This window comes from Ischnura elegans, chromosome 9 (assembly GCF_921293095.1).
Source record: "Ischnura elegans chromosome 9, ioIscEleg1.1, whole genome shotgun sequence".
In the NCBI taxonomy this organism is placed as follows: Eukaryota; Metazoa; Arthropoda; class Insecta; order Odonata; family Coenagrionidae; genus Ischnura; species Ischnura elegans.
Window position 1 is genome coordinate 88676787 of NC_060254.1, and position 18407 is coordinate 88695193.

Here is an 18407-nt window from a genome sequence, read left to right on the forward strand (position 1 = left end):
GAAAAAGTTACGTCGTTGGATTAACGGCGCCGCTGCGGCGCTCAGTATTCCCTCGTCGCTACGTCGGGGACAGCGTTCTCAATGTTAATGTCAAAGCAATTATTTTTCGTATGGAATGCTATAATCGATTTATAATATAATTATTTAATTTTCTAAACTTTATAAACAAAATGAAATTGTTTAACAAAAGGAAAATATTACTCTACCAATTTTGCTTTCTATTTTCGCTGAGAATCATAATGTTTGCCTCGATATAATGTTCATCGACAAAACTTCATCTTTTTGCAAGAATTATTCATAGAAAATCATGGCTAAGCTAAGTTGTTTTTTCCATGGCATCCGTCTTAGTTTTGCTTGGGCACCTCCACTCCGCGTCCACGTACCTACCGTGCTGATAGTCACCTTTGAGTAAATCCCAGTGTTACTCTGTTTATAATTACACCAAGCAGCAATTCCAAGAAAATTTTAACATAAGGCATTGTCCGAATTCGTAGAATAATGCTTCCTCACCGTCGTGTGAATATTTCTCGTTGAATGAGCAACTGTAACTTGCCAGGAGATTCAGAGGTTTCACCGACTACCGTGAAGAACACATTGCACGGTTACTGTTCTTTGTCTTGTACCTCTGATTCGAAAATATTCCTTTGCGGCTACGATAGTCAATGCAAGATTGCTGACGTTTATATAATTACTGATGACGCGACATTTTACCATTGAGGTGAAATCAAGATAACTACCCAACTAATAGTGTGATAGAAAATAATAGTATTTACATGGTAAAAATCGTTTCATGATGAATAGGAGAATAGACAATTTACCGTGAAGTGAAAATTTGTAAATATATTCCTCGTTTCTTTTTGTACTCAAATGCATAGATATTTTACTCATTGGGATTTTACTAACGTGAAGGGGTGACTGAGGAGGAGAAAGGAGAAGGAATGCCAGGTAGGTTGTTTTGAGGTGAAGGGGGTAGTGTGTCGACTGCCAAGGATCGGGGAATACCCAGATCGTTAGGCCAGGTAAGAGTAGAAAATCCTTATCGCGAAAAAGGTTGGGAGTGCAAGGAGACAATTAGATACAATAGCCTGCTTTTTCTTTATCTCTCCATCGCTGCATGAGGGACAGGGAACAAAAGCCTTGTCAAAACGCCTCGCGGTGGCCCTCCCTTCATTCCAAGAAGGTCCAGCTCGGATGGGTCATTAGGGCGGAGAGAAGTTCAATCAACTTTTGTGTGAGGGGGGAAGAAGGTGGTGAATGACGAATAAGGAAGCTTAGTGGGAAGGTATGGATAGTCTCAATGTTTGGGTCAGTGAAACGCTACGGAAAGAAAAGGTGAGGGAAGTCCTCCCAGCTTGAAGGTATTTTTGTCACCCCAGAACATTCTTCCTTCAGTCCCTCGCGTAGAACTGGACGAAAGAAAATAGGCGCCTGTTCCTTCTTCCTTACCACCTATAACCCATACTTCTAAGAAGTTATTTTCTTGGATTTCCCACCAATTCAGGAGTAAAACCTCATATGGTACACTCCCACGCATTTACTCGTCCATATCTAAGGAAACGTCCTCAGTGAGGGAATGGGGCTCCGCGGTCGGAAAAAAATACCGGCTCTTCTAGCTCCACTTTCGAAGCGGCGTTGAGTTGTTGGACACGTCGCTACTTATCCCATATTCGTTATATTTCAAAACCTATAGGACTTTATTTTTTATGTGCAGGTTATGAGCTCCCAGAATATTCGTAAGATTTGCCTTGATCGCCAGAATCCTGTAAAAATCACGAAAGTAAAAAATCACTCCTCTCTTCTCACTTCACCTACAGCTGTGTCATTATTAACCTTTAAAAACTTATCCTTCCGTATACACTGTAAAAATAAAACATATGGGTGGATGCAGTGAAGAAAAATTATGTCATATGGGCATAAACGAATTTTATTCGGTACTCATTTTTAGTATTTAGATACATAAAAATATAAACAATATAAACATTAATAAGCGGAGTTAGTCCAGCACTGCATATCAGAAAAAATATTTCAAACAACCATTACACACGAAATTAAAACTTTCATTCGAAAATAACAGACAAAGGGAGCAGAAATAGAAAGCATTACGGGAAAAAATGGAAAAGAATGCAGCGTTCAAGATTTTTTGTTATAACTTCCACAAGAATGGGTTAAATCTAGCAAAACACGGTGGGAAATAAAGATAATAGATGTATTTACCATTGTCAATCAGAAAACTTGTAAATTCAGGCTAACTTTGAAAGATAATAACAAAAAATGACGCGGCGCCGCTGCGGCGCCGCAAATCCAACGACGTAACTAAATTTGTAAATCCATATGAGGGTTAATATGCTGTAATTTTCACGTTAATCATTAGTTGTGGCCATTTTGTTCCATATGAGAGCATACCTAACAGTAAATAAGAACAAAGGTATCTAACTATCCTAATCATTTTAAATGACTGTTGAATTAAGAGAGATCTCATAATTTTCTCTCAAATCGTAGTAAAAATCATGTGATAGCACACGCTTTCTGTAATTATTATGTATATAAGTAATAAATATATGTTCACTAATCCATGCATGTTTGTTTAAACACATACATATAATGGTTTTATAGACAGTAGTGCCTTTCATTTCTGAATGATATGAAAAAATGGTGCCTATCACTAAAACCTCTCTATAGTGAACCTCCATACATCATAATGCCCAAATTTTGGTCCCCGCCGTGATGATATAAAGAGGTTTTACTGTATGTGGCAAATACATAATTAGGCCATTAAATAAATGCCGTGATAATTAATATTTGGGAAGCTCCGACTACCATGACAATGAATATTCATTTCTTATCACAATGATGCTTCTGCTTTTATCACTGATATATTATTTAAAATGTGCCAAATACCAATTTAAATTAATCATTTATAATTATAGCGATGCCAGGCTTTCTTTACCGCTTCAAAGAAATTAAAGATCCCATTGCGCTCTACTCCTACTTTACAGCTCTTATCCTTTCCACAGTTGCAAATTGCTCCCCAATTTGGTCCATATCAGCCCAGACTAATCCAAAATCCCTTGATTGCATCCCTCAATTCTTTGCCAAAATAGTTAGACATATAGTCTCACATTTACCCAATATGTCTTGTAATGCTGCGCTGTCTTCTGTCTCCTTATCTAACCTGCAGAACTTAGCCTTAAAATGGATTTAAAAATTTTTTCATATTACCTTTAACTCGACTTCTGACTGCCCTGAGCTCATTTCTCCATTGAATTTGATAATAACAACTGGTTCCACTTACTACCTCTCCCTAATCCATCTACCTATTCCCAGGTCCCATCTGACAGAAATTTGAATGTGTTCATCTCTCAACTGATTTATTCTTTGTTATTTTCTTACAGTTTTTATATTTTGTCTCATTTAAGTTTTGTCACAATTTTCATTGTGAATTGGCATGTGAAAAATAATTTGTACGTGAAAAATAATTTAAATAAATAAATAAGTAATTATGTAAACAATGCTCGTATCAAGTGAATGCATCAGAGTGGCTGGAAAATATCATGAGAAAAAAACTTCTACATTAATATAACATATAATTCACAAAACTGTAAAGACAAGCCAAGTAGTGAATCTCACTTTATTTAATATAAACACATAATAGTAGAGTGAAATTCAACTTGTAAATACATTTAAACACACACACCCATAAATATGATCAAGAAAATTTCAATGGTAATTGATAAAGCCCAAGCTTCCATATAAATCCTATCTGTGGAATATAAAGCACAAAATGAGGAGTGAGGACCTCTTGTATTAAATTATAGGCCTTAGCCATTCTACTGAGGCACATTATAGTCTATCACATCGCCGCGAGAAGTTATATATTCAACGCCTTTACACAATCATGTCCCTTTCAGCCACATAAATTCTGCAAAGGAGAGCGATACCGAGTTTCTTGAATGGAAAACGCACTACGCGCAAATTCGCGGGATTTCAATTCCAAATGAAGGCAAGAGATAATGTAGGCATCTAAAGGATTTACTCAGAGCAACGGATTTGTAACTCCACTGTTTCACCGCTTGATATTCCGCTGCTATCCAGTATAACAGTGATTCCTGTTACTTATATAACCCGCATTGCTCGTGTGCAATGCCGTTATGGCTCTTTAAGGATATACATGCAAGGAACAAAAGCGGTGACTTGTTAGGGGCCGTTCATTAATTACGTTATGTGATTTTGGCGATTTTTGCCCCCATCCCCCTCCCCCTTTTTGAGATATCGTGAGATTTGGCTCGATCCCCTCTGATCTCACGTGAAATTGTTCAAAATGCGTATTTTCAGCGTAAATAAGTTAATCTATGCTTCATTACGTTGGATTTATAGAAAAAAAGCAATTCGTTTGATTATTTTTGAGATTCCTAATGTCATAGTCTAGAAACACGTTTTACACTGTTTCTTGCGGAAAAAATTACGTGATACTAACCAGCAGGGCTATTCAGTAACTGTTTACGCGGTCGCGAAGACGAAAGATTTCGTGACGGGATCGCGAAAATCACATTGTTGCTATTCTGTAAGCCATTTCGAGCATTCCGCCGCGTAAGTTTCGTGCTTCAGTTTACGCGACGAGAGTTGTCAACGAAAACTCAGTTTCCGCCGCGTAAACAGCAGACCGCGGTAGACGACGGGGCCACATGCTGTTAATATATGTCATGTATTTGCTTTGCCATGTAAACAGCGGTGTTCATTGTAGTTGTGGACGTAATTTCATTTCGTGCAAGTAATATTTTTGCATATTTAACTGTTAATTTCATGTATTTTAAATTATTCTTGTCTTGTATATGCTTCTCATATTCTCTTTTCGGAATACATACCTATTGGAGTTGGAGGTGTTGTTATCTGTCATTGAGGAAATGTTTTATATTTTTCATATTTATCGTTATCGCCCGCTTAATTGCATATCTCAATACTACTCTATTTATTTTCAACCGTTTATCAAAGTGAATACTTAAGTTGAAAATGTGTCGTTGCATCTTGTTTTAAGCCGTGTTTACAAGACATTTTGAGTGTAGATGATGTATGAGCGTAGATGTTTTAAATGCTTTGGACTACTTTTCCCCGGGACGGTTACAAAGTTAGGAAGATATTTGCTGGTTAAGAGGAAACGTATGTGTTCCATTCATGAATTTGCTGCTGCGAGTCACCTTTGTGGTGTTAGTCAGTGCTTTCCCACTTCGGAATGCAGTGTTACTCTATGAATACTAGTGTATATGCAAAAGGAGTATGTAGCGGGATTCAATAACTTAGGATAAAGTACAAATGCTACTTTTAATATCCACTAAGAAGGTAAACAACTCGTAGTATGATCATAAGATTATTTTGTTTCTTCTGGTTTGAAAGGGCTCATGTTCAACATCAATGCTAAAATAACATGAATGAATGCTGCGCTCTACAGTCTGTATATACAGTTGTATAAGATATTTTTGGATGATGAAGTTGGAGGGACATAACTAGCAGAAAGACAGCTCCTCTGCTGATCAATAGTTTTACTCAGGCTGGCGATGTATAAATATTCACAATTATTGCCATATAGTGGATGTATATTTTTTTTCTCTACGTTGTGATGGCTATTGTTTTAACTAATCAAATACAAGATATTGACACTGAAAGGATATAACTGATAGGTGAATCGATTTTGTGTGTTTATATTAGGTCATTTTCGCAAATGAAATGTGCAGCTGCTGTGGCTGGAGGTTACTATGTCTAAACTGTGGATAGGTAGATGCTTGTATGACAGATAGACGTTTGTAGGTATGTTATTTATGTACATAGCATAGTGGGTACAACTTAAATTATTTTACCAAGTAGTCGTTATTGAGTATACTACTGTTTTCAGTGTTATCTGTCTTGCGACAAAAGATGACTGTAAGTATTTCTTGACATAAGAGATTTGTTTTGTTCAAAATGGTTAGTATATACTTTGGAGACATATGTCGTTTTTGTGATATCTATCATACAGGATGTTTCCTTTCGATTATGCCTATGAGTCCATGGCATGACTATGATTATTATGGAAGAGAGAGCGAGAGTATTTATTCAATGGCCATTAATGTGATGGTCCCTATTAAATCAATCATCTTATTTGTATTGATTGTGGATAGTGGTGAGAGGATATTGTCTGAGAGACAGATCTCCCGTTTGTGCCTGCTGCAGTATCATGATGGAATGCAGTATATAAAGGAATTGACTCCCACATTCTAGCCACTCAGAACCCTAGATAAGGGTTCTGGCTTTTAAGTCTTTTATGTGAAATGACTCATAGTAAACCTATGAAATAAGACAGCCAATTACTTCATAATGTGCTACAGATAGATATATTCTTCCATATAACATTTTGAGACCATTTATTGTTTCTGAGATAACAATTTTAATGTTCTCATAAGGTGAGGTGAGGCTAACCTATCTTCATTTGAATGTGTATCGTTAATTTATTTAATGATGGAATCTGATTGAAAATTAATGGTGTGAGAGCCCTAGAAATACTTAGGAGGAGGAGAGAGATGAAAGAGACAGTCTTGTGTGAGGGAACTAATGAAATTATATGACCCTTTTGTATTAACATAAGAGGTATTTCAGGGAAAATATTGGATAAAGATTTAGCTTGGAGACTAATAAATATTTTATGTCCCCCACATGATTCCAGCTCAAAGAGCTCTTGTAGTACCAATGCATTTGAAGGTATAGTACTAAACCACATCAACCACTATCCCTATAATAAGTTAGTGAAAATTGTACATGGAATACCTACCTAAATCTAGATATTTTGTGCACTGCATTTTTATGGGCATGGCAGCTACTGGTAGTGACAATAATTTGGGACTTAGCCATCCCTCTGTCAGCAGAGAAGTTGAGGGGGTTACAGAAGCATAGGATGCTCCTCCCATATTGACCAAAGATATATAATTCCCATCAAAAAGAAAAGACCTGAGTAGAGTAATATAAAATTAAGCGTGAATTGCAGCTGATGTCGATGCCCATGAATTTTTGTAACAAGTTGTATTGAGCCCATTACTGTTTACATAGCATTTTCCAACAAATTTATACTGTTGGAGAATAATCAAACCAACATTATAATTTATTTTAATAATTTGTCATGGATTAGACCTTGATTCTGAAAATTATTCACTTGAGTGTTTTAAAATCATCATTGCCTTATATGCCAGTCCTTTTCAAATTAATTGGTGATAATTGAAGTATTCCTACAAATAGGCCTAACACAGATAATGGGTATTTATGCATTCACAATAAGGGATACAGTTCCTTTCATTAAATTTCCTGCATTATAATATGGCATGATGTAAGTAACGGATTAATGGAGATGTTGCTCCAGATGTTCATGAACTTTACCTAGATTGTTTCCATTAGTATGGGATCAGAAACGTAGCATTCCAAAAAAATTGGTGATAATGCCACTCTTCTATTCATATTACAAACTTTTACCAATTTACAGCTCCCCACCCCCTGTAATTAAATGATTCATATTCGCTATATCATGAAACCCATTCTACATCCACAGCTCAAGTCTCTTGTAACTACTCTCATCCCATATGCTACGTAAACCCACTCAGAAGCATATTAATAACATGCTTGTGAGCACAAGCTCTTAATCAATTTGAAATGTGTTGGTAACTGATACCACCTCCAGAACTATGGTTGCATTTCGTTATTCTTTATAGTTACTAAATAATTACAGGTAAGCTCAAAGGAAATAAAGTAAGAGAGTATCATTTCTAAGTCATTCCTATTTTATTTAATAGTAATTTGCAAGCATAATTTTTTCCAGATTATCAGTTATGTCGATACATATATGGAATCAATCAGCCATGCATAGGGAAATGAAAGGTTCTTGGGAGATTGGATATCAGTGTTCGTTGTTTGGAATAAATTTGGGAAAAGAATCATCTGGTACATAATTTAGCATACATTATATGATATTAATAATATATTGGAAGAAATGACCTTCATTTTTTAAACGTAAGCTCCTTGCATCGAAAAGAAAGAATAATATTTATATCATATATGTATGCTTATGCACTGAATATATTAAAAACAGTGTAATGAATGATAGGAGGCTTAGGTAACCCACACCACCACTGACCCCTGACTGGAATACTATGTGGCAGGCCAAGTACCCCTGAAACTTATTAAACTGAAGCCCATGTGCGGGTTATGAAGTCTATTGAGAGGTGCATGGGGGTTCTTAACTCTAGGTTCAGATGATTGCTGAGACATTGAGTGCTGGAGTGTACACCAATAAAATCAGGATTGATAGTTAATTCTTGTGTTGTACTTCATAATATGTGTGTAGGGGCTGGTTTTCCCTTCCCAGATGAGGCTGATTATTATGGAGATCACAGCTCTTGCAGAGTCCCTAATTAATGGAAGAGGCAAATTAAACAAGGCCAGAACTATTAGACAAGCGATTATTAACAGGTTACCTAATGCATTGGTAAATTACAAATAGATACACTACCATTGCTTTTGTTGGTGGTCAAACTACGGTTTTCCGCCTTAAAATTAATCATGGGATCCTTCATAGACGGTATTTGCCACCAACCTCACCAGAATGGTCTAAAATGAGAAAAGAAATATTACGAATAGGTCATGTTTCATCCATTATTTTTTATGCCTTTTTCTGTTACTTGCATAAGACATAATTTCTTCCACTGGGTAGAAATTTCCCTTACTGTTTGGGTCTCTTAACCTTCTTGATTGTGAGGTACTACAGGGTAAAAGTAGAAGACTCATCACTATAGTCATTGTGAACATTGAAGTCAGGGCTGCAACGTAATGATAGGCAGTCCGTTGTAAATAGATTCTTATTTTTATCTATTTTGAGGGGTTTAGTTCTTCACCTTATTTTCCGTCTTCTTAGCACCCTGTTACCAGCTCTTATCCCGTAAAGTTATCCTTTCTTATCTACAGTCTTCCAATAATTAAGCAAACTATTCTTAGGACATCGCTGGCTATTGATAATAATTTTCAAAACATTTTACCACACTCATGAGGACCGTTTACATTACTATTTTCATTGCCTATAACTAATTATCTGGCCAATTCTGCGAGAAACGATATGACGAAACTGACTACATCAATTCAAACACTTGTATTATCATTAAAATAGGTCCATCAAAGCAAAGGCATCAGCAAATCTGGCATGAGCAAAGGCATAATAACGCCAAATTCCTCTCATTTACAAGTTTTTATCCAAATTACTCACTGTAATCTTTGGTTTCAATCGCATACACATTTCCAACGCACTCACCTTCAACATTAATATACACGTTGAGCTCTCACTTATATTTAAAAGTGTACAACATACTTTTCATTAATCAACGTTATAATTCACAATAACATTGCACTTACCAGCCGAATCTCGCTCTATTTTTGTTTGTCGAGGACAATTGCATGCCGATTTTCTCTGATTGGCTCGCAGTGACGTATTGCAGGAAAACTTCGGGTATCTTCGTCTTCCCCCACTACCGCGGAGGGGAGGCACGAAAATGTTTTCGTGAGGCCTACTGAATAGCAAATTACGCGTCTTCGAATGTTTACGCGGCGTAACCACGTAAACGGAATCTTTCGTCTTCGCGACCGCGTAAAGAGTTACTGAATAGCCCTGCAGGACTCCCCCTCTCCCCCACTTGAGATTAGGTAAGAATCGGCTCGACTCCCTTCCCCCTAAACGCCTCACGTAATTAATAGATACCCTTACGGAACTTTCATCTGAATATCTATCCTTCTAACTTCTACAAGTTTATTTAGAATGTCTTCATTCATACAGAACCTGAAATAAAAATATTTTGTGTACTTGAAGCTCGAAAGGCATATCTAAAGGCATGATTACACGATGCACTAATACGTACGAGTTAATGTTTGGTTGCATGAACGATTTTTGGGGTCCGGACCGCATAATACAATCGAGTTCATCTTGTAATAGCACAAAACTACATTGATCTTTTAACAAATTCAATTTGAAATAAAATGCCCGAACGCTGGAAAACTATCCCACAACGAATTCTACAAGTCATACAAGCCGAGTTTGACAGCTTCTACTGAGAGGGAAACCTCCGGAGAATAGGAATTTAGCAAACAGAGCCCACCTGGCTTCTTACGCAAGGTCGAGAGGAATTGCCAAAAAATTCCTTTATCTTGCATGAGGAGGAGGCATGAATAGCCCCTCAGACCAAACCGCCCTCCGAATGTATTTTTTTCTTGAGAGCATAAGTCGTAGAAAAATCGAACGATGTGGCGGCCCCAGAAAGTAACTAGCTCAAACTATGGTACCCGCAGTTGACCGTGTCAATTGTCTTTGTAACTTACTTTCTCGCATAAACAGAGATACTAGCAGTGCCAACCTTCCTGATCTGCAGCCAGGTAGACTCTGCTGCGCTACCGGTCGCTGCCTTGTCGCCTATCGTTGTGCCACTGTTGCCTGTCATAGCATTGCACCTGTTGTCTCTTGTTTAGTGGGCATGCTGTTTTTGGTCCATTTTTGTCCGCAACTTTACGCAATGCCGAGCTACAGCGCTGGGATCAAGTTTCAAATGCACGTGCACAGATTCTGCGTCGAACGTACCAAACCACATCCCTTTAGCACTTGGTACGACTGAGATAGACGCTAAAGTGTGACTGCGAAAAATGCAGATAGACAGACGCGCTAAAAACTGCACACGTGTACATATATATAGGAAAGGACGGAAGTGTTTATGGAGCGATGAATATGATGTGGAGTGCATGAATTTCTATAAATGAAAACTCACACCCTTCATTATTGGACTTGTATCGTAAATAGTGGTCATATAGGTATGCTAATGTACAGGGTGCGCCAGAGAAACTTACTTATTTGAAAGGTCAATAAAAACAAAAGTACTTCAGTTATTGTTTTAATTTTTTTTATTTGAGAATACAATATCCCAATTTTTTTCCATGCAGTCTTGAAAATGACATCGGATAAATGGCGACCCCCATTGCGCATACACTGATGAAGTCGATTTTTTAAATTGGTATCCACCCTTTGCAGCATATCAATCGGTATGTTGGAAATGGCGTCGCTAATGTTGTTCTTGAGGTGTGCTATGGTCCGTAGTCGATCGACATAAACCAGGGATTTGAAATAACCCCATAAAAATAAATCGCATGAGTCAAATCTGGAGAGCGTGCCGGCCATTGGAGATCGCCTCTGAGAGATATGGGGTTATTTGAAATCCCTGGTTTATGTCGATCGACCACGGACCATAGCACACCTCAAGAACAACATTCGCGACGCCATTTCCAACATACCGATTGATATGCTGCAAAGAGTGGATACGAATATCAAAAATCGACTTCATCAGTGTATGCGCAATGGGGGTCGCCATTTATCCGATGTCATTTTCAAGACTGCATGAAAAAAAATTGGGATATTGTATTCTCAAATTTTAAAAAAATTAAAACAATAACTGAAGTACTCTTGTTTTTATTGACCTTTCAAAAAAGTAAGTTTCTCTGGCGCGCCCTGTATTAAAAGATGAATGTTTTGGAGAGCTCTTGCGATCAATCACGTCCTTTGTACATTATTATGCAGGAGTTTGCGAGGAGAATTACTGGATTTTATCTCATTGCTTTCTCATTAAATGATATTTTTCATTGACTGTGACACACTTCGCCAGAAAATAACTCTTTTTCTGTGAAAATTAAAAGAGATATCGCAGTGCCGATGTTGTGCGTCAGATCATATTCACTAAAGTTCAATCATCTTCAAAACGGCTTAAATTGAGTGTTTTTCTTGACCAGAGACGGTATTTACCAGCAAGAGATTCATCATAGTGTGCCAGCCGATATAAAAGTGCATGAGAAGCGTGAATTTACTTATATGCATTTTGAGAGCATATATACGTTCCCCTAAATTCTATGCATACGACGGAATAGCGGTCATCTCCTCATGATGCTCTACTTCCGCGTATTACCTGAACGTTTTTGTGATGTATTTCTTATTTTTACGATATTTCATCCATGTTATTATTAAATTAGGATGAAACTCATAAACAAACGCATAATTCTTCCACGAAAACTACGCAGCTGTCTTCAACATACGGCGCCGGTAAGTGGGTGATTGGCAGTGAAGGGTGAATGGGGCATAGGTAATCATTACAATTGGCCGTAGCCCCATTGATTACAAAATTGGTTATCTAAAAACAAAAAATGCAAATGCCATGAAATTATCATCATAACGTACCTTTATCAGCGACGGTGAAGCTGTCGTGTCTTGTCACAATATTCGGTTGAGCAACCAATTTCGTTCTAGGGAGTATAGTCCGATCCATGTTGATTTTGTTCACCGATTGCCGAAACGCCATCATATCCAGTTCTTCTGAGGCTTCGAAAAGGCCGCCTGCAAGAGAGATTTTGCACTCACACTCAGCTATAACGTCACACCAATTTATCTCAAAATAATTCACGTGAAAAATTCTCTTTCACCCCCATTTCTTTTTCCAATATGAATAATAAAAGGTAATACAATCAAAAGAAGTTTCTTGAGCCATCGTTTTAAACAGAAATGTCGAGAGGATGGGGAAAACACCCACCAATACCACTAGTACCCTACTAGTCCTGTACCATAGTGTTCAGCCAACGAAAGCATTTATGCATAATTCCAGGTTTTCCAGGAAAGTTTTACGAAATATCAGGTTAATCTTACGTGATTACTGCGATATATAAGAATTTTAAAACACCCTAAATTACTTCTATACCTTTAAATAATATTATACACGTTTATGTATATAATATTATATACATTCACGTATATATATGCGTATACATATGTGTATATAATACCATAAAAATACCCCAGGTTGGGCAGAATCACAGGACACGAAAAATATAAAAAACACTCACATTTATATACCCATATGTATTATTTTAAGTTCTTAATTTAAAGTGTTACACTTAGTTATAGAAATTATACAATTAATATATGAATGACTCACATGCCACCTCAAGACATTCGCCATAATTTAAAGAGTTATACAGATAAATATATGCTTTCATAAAAGGCAATTTAGAATGTATTGAATACATTTTAAATCACACATGTACAGTGGCGGAAAAAATTAACGCAAAGCTCGTTGGCGCCTGAAAGTGGCCAGTTCTGTGTTCCAAACATTTGCCCTCGTAATGCTCTCATACATCGGGGAATTTTAAAAGCTATATGCTCCTTAATTATACCGTGGAAATAATCATATCAGTCGCATTAAGACAACGCGCAAAAGATCCAGCCACGAATTCCTCCCAATATTCTAAGAAGTATGTATTCTTCGGCCACGACTCACCTAGGATGGAGTTTACTCTCATCGAGACATCTGTGGAGGCGTGTGGCGAGTGTGTTAGCAAACCAGCCGTACACAAATCTAAAGTAAATGCTCTAACGAAATTGCGCCTAGGATTTTTTAGTCTTTTATTGCTCGGGGGAAAAACGATTTATCAAATACATCCGTTAGGCAAAATATCTATCATAATTTATCGCGTCTGACGGACCTGGAAATACAGTGGGCCCTCAAATATAATGTACTCCGTATCGCTCTTAAAGATATCCATTCTCAATTGCTCAAACAATCTATGCCTAGTGCGCAGCCTCCGAGTCTCAAAGAAAAGGAAACATAACATTAAGTCATTACTACGTCAATGGTACCCTCAGATCAGGAGCTTACTATAGAAAAAGATGTTTTAAAATATAAGCTTACGAGACCTGATACTGTAGGAGGATTCTGTTAATCAAATGGACGGTTGGGAAGGAATAGAAGAAGAAGAGAAGAAAGGGCGCCATGGAATAGCATCCTCTAAAAAGACCACGCGAGATTGTCAGAATAATAAAGGGGGAACATAGTAGAGGGAAAAACTTAAGGTGTATTCCGCCGAAGAAAAGCGAGAGACCAAAATAGGGTCAAATGAAAAAGGACTAAGGGTAAAAAAAATCAATTGGAAGTAAAATTAATAGCTTGTCGTTGTTAGACATCTGCATAAGAGATAAATACTAAGAGCATTGATTCAAGGATGAATATAATTGCAGTTGCTACCGATGCATCAACCCTGATTAGCTCGTAGGGTATGCACGTGAACTACCGAGAGCCAACATTACTGCTCATAAGTTCAACAGATTCAGGCTTCAATTGGTGGAAGTTAGACATATTTAAATAAATAAAAGATCGTAGCACTTTTCCACAAGATTTTTCAATGCGTACAACGCATTGAAAAATCTTGTGGAAAAGGGCTACGATATTTTCTTTATTTAAATTAATGCCCATATTAAATCAGTATTGTAGTTGAGAAGAACATTCTATTTAGCCTAATAAATAGAAAGAAACGTTATACTAACGTGATTTAATGTTAGCATAGTTTTGAAAAAATATGTTAAAAACATTTACTACGCATCACACGAGCTAAAATTTCGATATGAATGCAAAAATAGCCGAAAATATTGATGGAGCCTTCGACGACGACAACTGTTTTGACAGGCGCGCACCTAGGCGTCTGAAGGGATGAGGGCTAGTGGATTTCATGCAGCCGGCGACAACGTTAATGCAGCTGCTCACTGTGAAACATTACGCCCATTACCATTCAAAACAAAATATGAAACATGCTGACTTCTGGAAGTGGACTGATCTATGACAACGCCCATCATCTCAGCGCCGATTCAGCTCAACTGCTCCTTGAGCAATTTCAAATGGGACATTTCCGATCACCCAGTGCCGTGTGACTTCCATCTTTACTCCATTTCCATCTGAAATAAAGATGTGGCTAGGAGGGAAGCGTTTTGAAACGGGCGATGAGCTTCAGGACAAAGGCAAAATTCATTGGAAGTCATTGGCGGCAACATCATATGAAGGAGGCATAATAAAGCTTACCCACAGCCACGACCAATTCCTCAATCGCCGAAGCGATTATGTTGAAAGGACACCACAAGTGTGTTCAATCTTTTGCGATGAAATAATTTTGAATCGATCACTTCGCCTTCTGTTCATGGCCCATCGGAGTTTGAAAAGAAAACGGCCCTCGTACTTCGACGCAGTTCTTTATCTAATTGCCAAGTGCGCCAATCTTTTTAATCTTTTCACTATTACGTACTTCTTTTCTTTAACATCCTACATCACCTACTCCATGTATCTCATTCGCGGTCTTCCATCGCCTTTCTTCCCATCCACTTATCTTGAGAAGATTACAAACGCAAAAACTAAAGAATGAATTTAAATCGACAAAAATACAACAAATTTTCGAATGGTAAGTGAGGAAATGTTTTTATCACTAGTCCCATTAATACGTGCGATAAAACACATTATATTATTTTATTTAGCTCACAAGCAAACAAAATCCAATGGGCAAAATCCGGCTCCATCAGTGGTCTCCTCTAGCTGCAGGATTCGCGAACCAAAATTTTCATGTCCCGTTTGACGATCAGAAAACAGGTTAATGTAGGTGATACTGAAAGGTTTGGTGGAGGAGAACCCTAAAAAACCAATAATTAAGTTCGAATATCTAATTGTCTTTAGGAATTTGAATAAATCCAAGCATAACAGTTTATTCGATCCCGTGAATATCCCGAATGAATGGTAATTAGCTGACGAATCCAGTTCCCTGACAGTCCTCCGCTAAAATGAAAGAAATGAGGAAACTTCAAGTCACGCTCACCCGCTCTCATAACGCGGGCCGGGAAAATAAATATCCGCAACATTGCGATAGTATCTCCATTCTTGAATCATTTCCAAACTTAAAACCACCAAGGTCATGCGTTTGAATTCGCAAATGTAACATTCCGCAACCATTTCATTCATTCCTTTTTTTATATCGCTTGCGAACAAAACCTTCTGCATTGTACCTACAACTATCACTACCTTGTGTACCTTAAGGCTGATACATGAACTTTTACATGCAAAATTTCCACATTATAAGCGGCTTAATCTTCCTTCAAAAACCCAAATGACCACAACAAAAATTACCACATTCGTCGTCTTTGAAGATGATATTTGGGTATATTTATCAAACTACATCATCATTTAAAAAGAGATCTTCTTACAGTGATGATTTTCGAGATGTTCATTCACAGAACAGATACTGCGATCCCCTAAAATATGACCGCATTTTTAAAGGAAATTTAACTATCTACCGATTGAATCGAACTATTTTCATTAGCATATGCCCATCACAAAAATAAGAACATTCTAATAGGCTCTTACGTGTGTGTAAAAGCCCAACAGAATTATCTTATGGACACTATTTAATTTCATTAATGAAATAGTGTGACTGCACGATGATGATGAAAGAGGCTCATCCTAGTGACAAGCATCAAAATATTGATAGAGTCATGTGCGATTTATTTTGGTGAGTTGGTGTGTATACAATCTAAGATATAAAATCGATGGAGAATACCGTTCAGTATGAGACAAATGGTAAAGCATGAATGAAAACACTTCAGGATTAAATGCATCAGCCACTATATTTTCCATTTGCAAATGTAAACCTAAATTCGTGACTTAATCACATCTTGCGAGAAAAATGCCACTTAAAATCACAAAATATCTATCTAAGACGCAGAAATTCACTGAGATACTACAAAAAAACATTAAATGTTTTTAAATAAAAAATATATCTCGCATTAAGGAGCTACCCGAAATCGAAAGAACTTGTGAGATTTTCAAAAGAATATTCACAGATTGTAAACGTTGACAAAAATCTCATTGAGAATGAATACTACGTCGGCCTATCCTAATGATCGGAAATGCAAACAAATTGTATCACAAATAATTAATATTCGAAAACGCTAAGGTCACTCCGCTCGTTAAGTATTCCATGTGACGCGAGAAAATACGTCAAAGTTGGGTATACATTGACATTTAAGGTCGCCCATCACCACTCAAAACAATGTTCAACATCTGTCTAACTCACCGATTTTAACAGTATCAGGTAGTGCCATGGACCAGTGAGCAATAAGCCCAAGTATGGCGATGGTGATCCATGAAGAATTCATCTTCGGAGGGTTCAGGAAATTCCAGCAATGCACAAAGGGACACTACGTCGACGTCAATGTCATTTCCATTAGCACTACGGGGATGGTCAATTCATTCGTAAATCACAAAACATCAATAATACCGGCTGCGTTTCTCACTGTTAGGGAAAATGGACAGGCTTTACGCCAATAGATTCACGCGCATTAAATGACTACGGATATTTCTCCGGAGAGGGAAGAACGCGGCTCTCGCGAGAAGCGGCTGCTTGCTACTGCCAGACTAGACAGACACACTTGGCACGCGCTGCCCCTTCTAAAGTTAGAACTGGAAAAAAATATTCCTAGCGGTCACCGAGGGAGACGTAGGAAGGCGCACAATATTCGATACGCTTCTTCAAAGATGCGCTGGAAAATAATCCGATTCTCTCACTCTAAATTATTTTTAATATATCAAATATTTTCTAATATTTGACAGATTAAAAAGATCTTCTTTATCTCATCTTTCCAAATTTACTGAATGTTCTCATTCTCCGGAGAGTAGTGTTACAAAACCCGCGCATTCTTGGAATGGTAAAGAAATAAAAATCAGGCAAGCGACTTTACATCGATAATTCAAGAATGCAAGGGACTGTACTTAATACCGCATGTTTCGAAATGCACGCAGGATAAAATTTCCTCCACGAATTCAAATGCAGGGAACTCTCAAAGCAAAAAAAGACGTGCAATATCAACATTCCAATCGCAGATTTTTCCTCGAATTTTATTTTTTTCGAAAATGTTAAAAGGGGAAAAATTTATAACCCGTCAAAAAATATTCCTCGCGGTCACCGAGAGAGCGACAGGAAGGCGGAAAATATTTTATACGCTTCTTATAAAATGCGCTTGAAAATAAACTAGGTACCCAGAAAGTCGTGTTGCTCACGCATTCTTGGATTGGTATGATGGAATAAAAATCAGACAAAAATTTATAACCCATCAAAAAATATTCCTCGCGGTCACCGAGAGAGCGACAGGAAGGCGGAAAATATTTTATACGCTTCTTATAAAATGCGCTTGAAAATAAACTAGGTACCCAGAAAGTCGTGTTGCTCACGCATTCTTGGATTAGTATGATGGAATAAAAATCAGACAAGCGACATTACATTAGGGGTAAAAAAAAGTATGGCAAGCTTTCCCGTCGTACAAGTTGAGATAATTCTTCCGCGGTTCTCCATCAGTTGAGATTCTCCATGGACGACGTTTCAATGGTCAACTCGAGCATTAAAATAATGTCAACTGGTGGGTAATCTCAACAAAAAATAAGAACCCGATAAGAATAGGGTGGTTTCCTGTTATTTTTTAATTGCCTCAATCGAAAGAATATTACTCTTGGAGTACGTAT

At 37.5% G+C, this 18407-nt stretch overlaps 1 protein-coding gene and 1 long non-coding RNA gene across 2 annotated transcripts in view; both read right to left on the reverse strand.

Annotated features, from left to right (window-relative positions):
• LOC124166038 (glutamate receptor ionotropic, kainate 2-like) overlaps positions 1 to 17311 on the reverse strand; it is a 42405-nt gene extending 25094 nt beyond the window's left edge. Inside the window, exons 1-2 of the mRNA XM_046543623.1 lie at positions 16966 to 17311; positions 12266 to 12421 (exon numbers count right to left, since the gene is read on the reverse strand). Coding sequence (XP_046399579.1) covers positions 12266 to 12421; positions 16966 to 17047 — 238 coding nt within the window. The 5' untranslated portion in view covers positions 17048 to 17311. The remainder of the gene's footprint in view (positions 1 to 12265; positions 12422 to 16965) is intronic.
• On the reverse strand, positions 7771 to 9541 carry LOC124166039. Its single transcript, XR_006866386.1, has 3 exons — positions 9314 to 9541; positions 8522 to 8619; positions 7771 to 8419 (listed from the first exon to the last, which is right to left on the reverse strand). It is a non-coding gene; the product is annotated as an uncharacterized LOC124166039 (long non-coding RNA).
• Positions 17312 to 18407: the final 1096 nt, after the last annotated feature.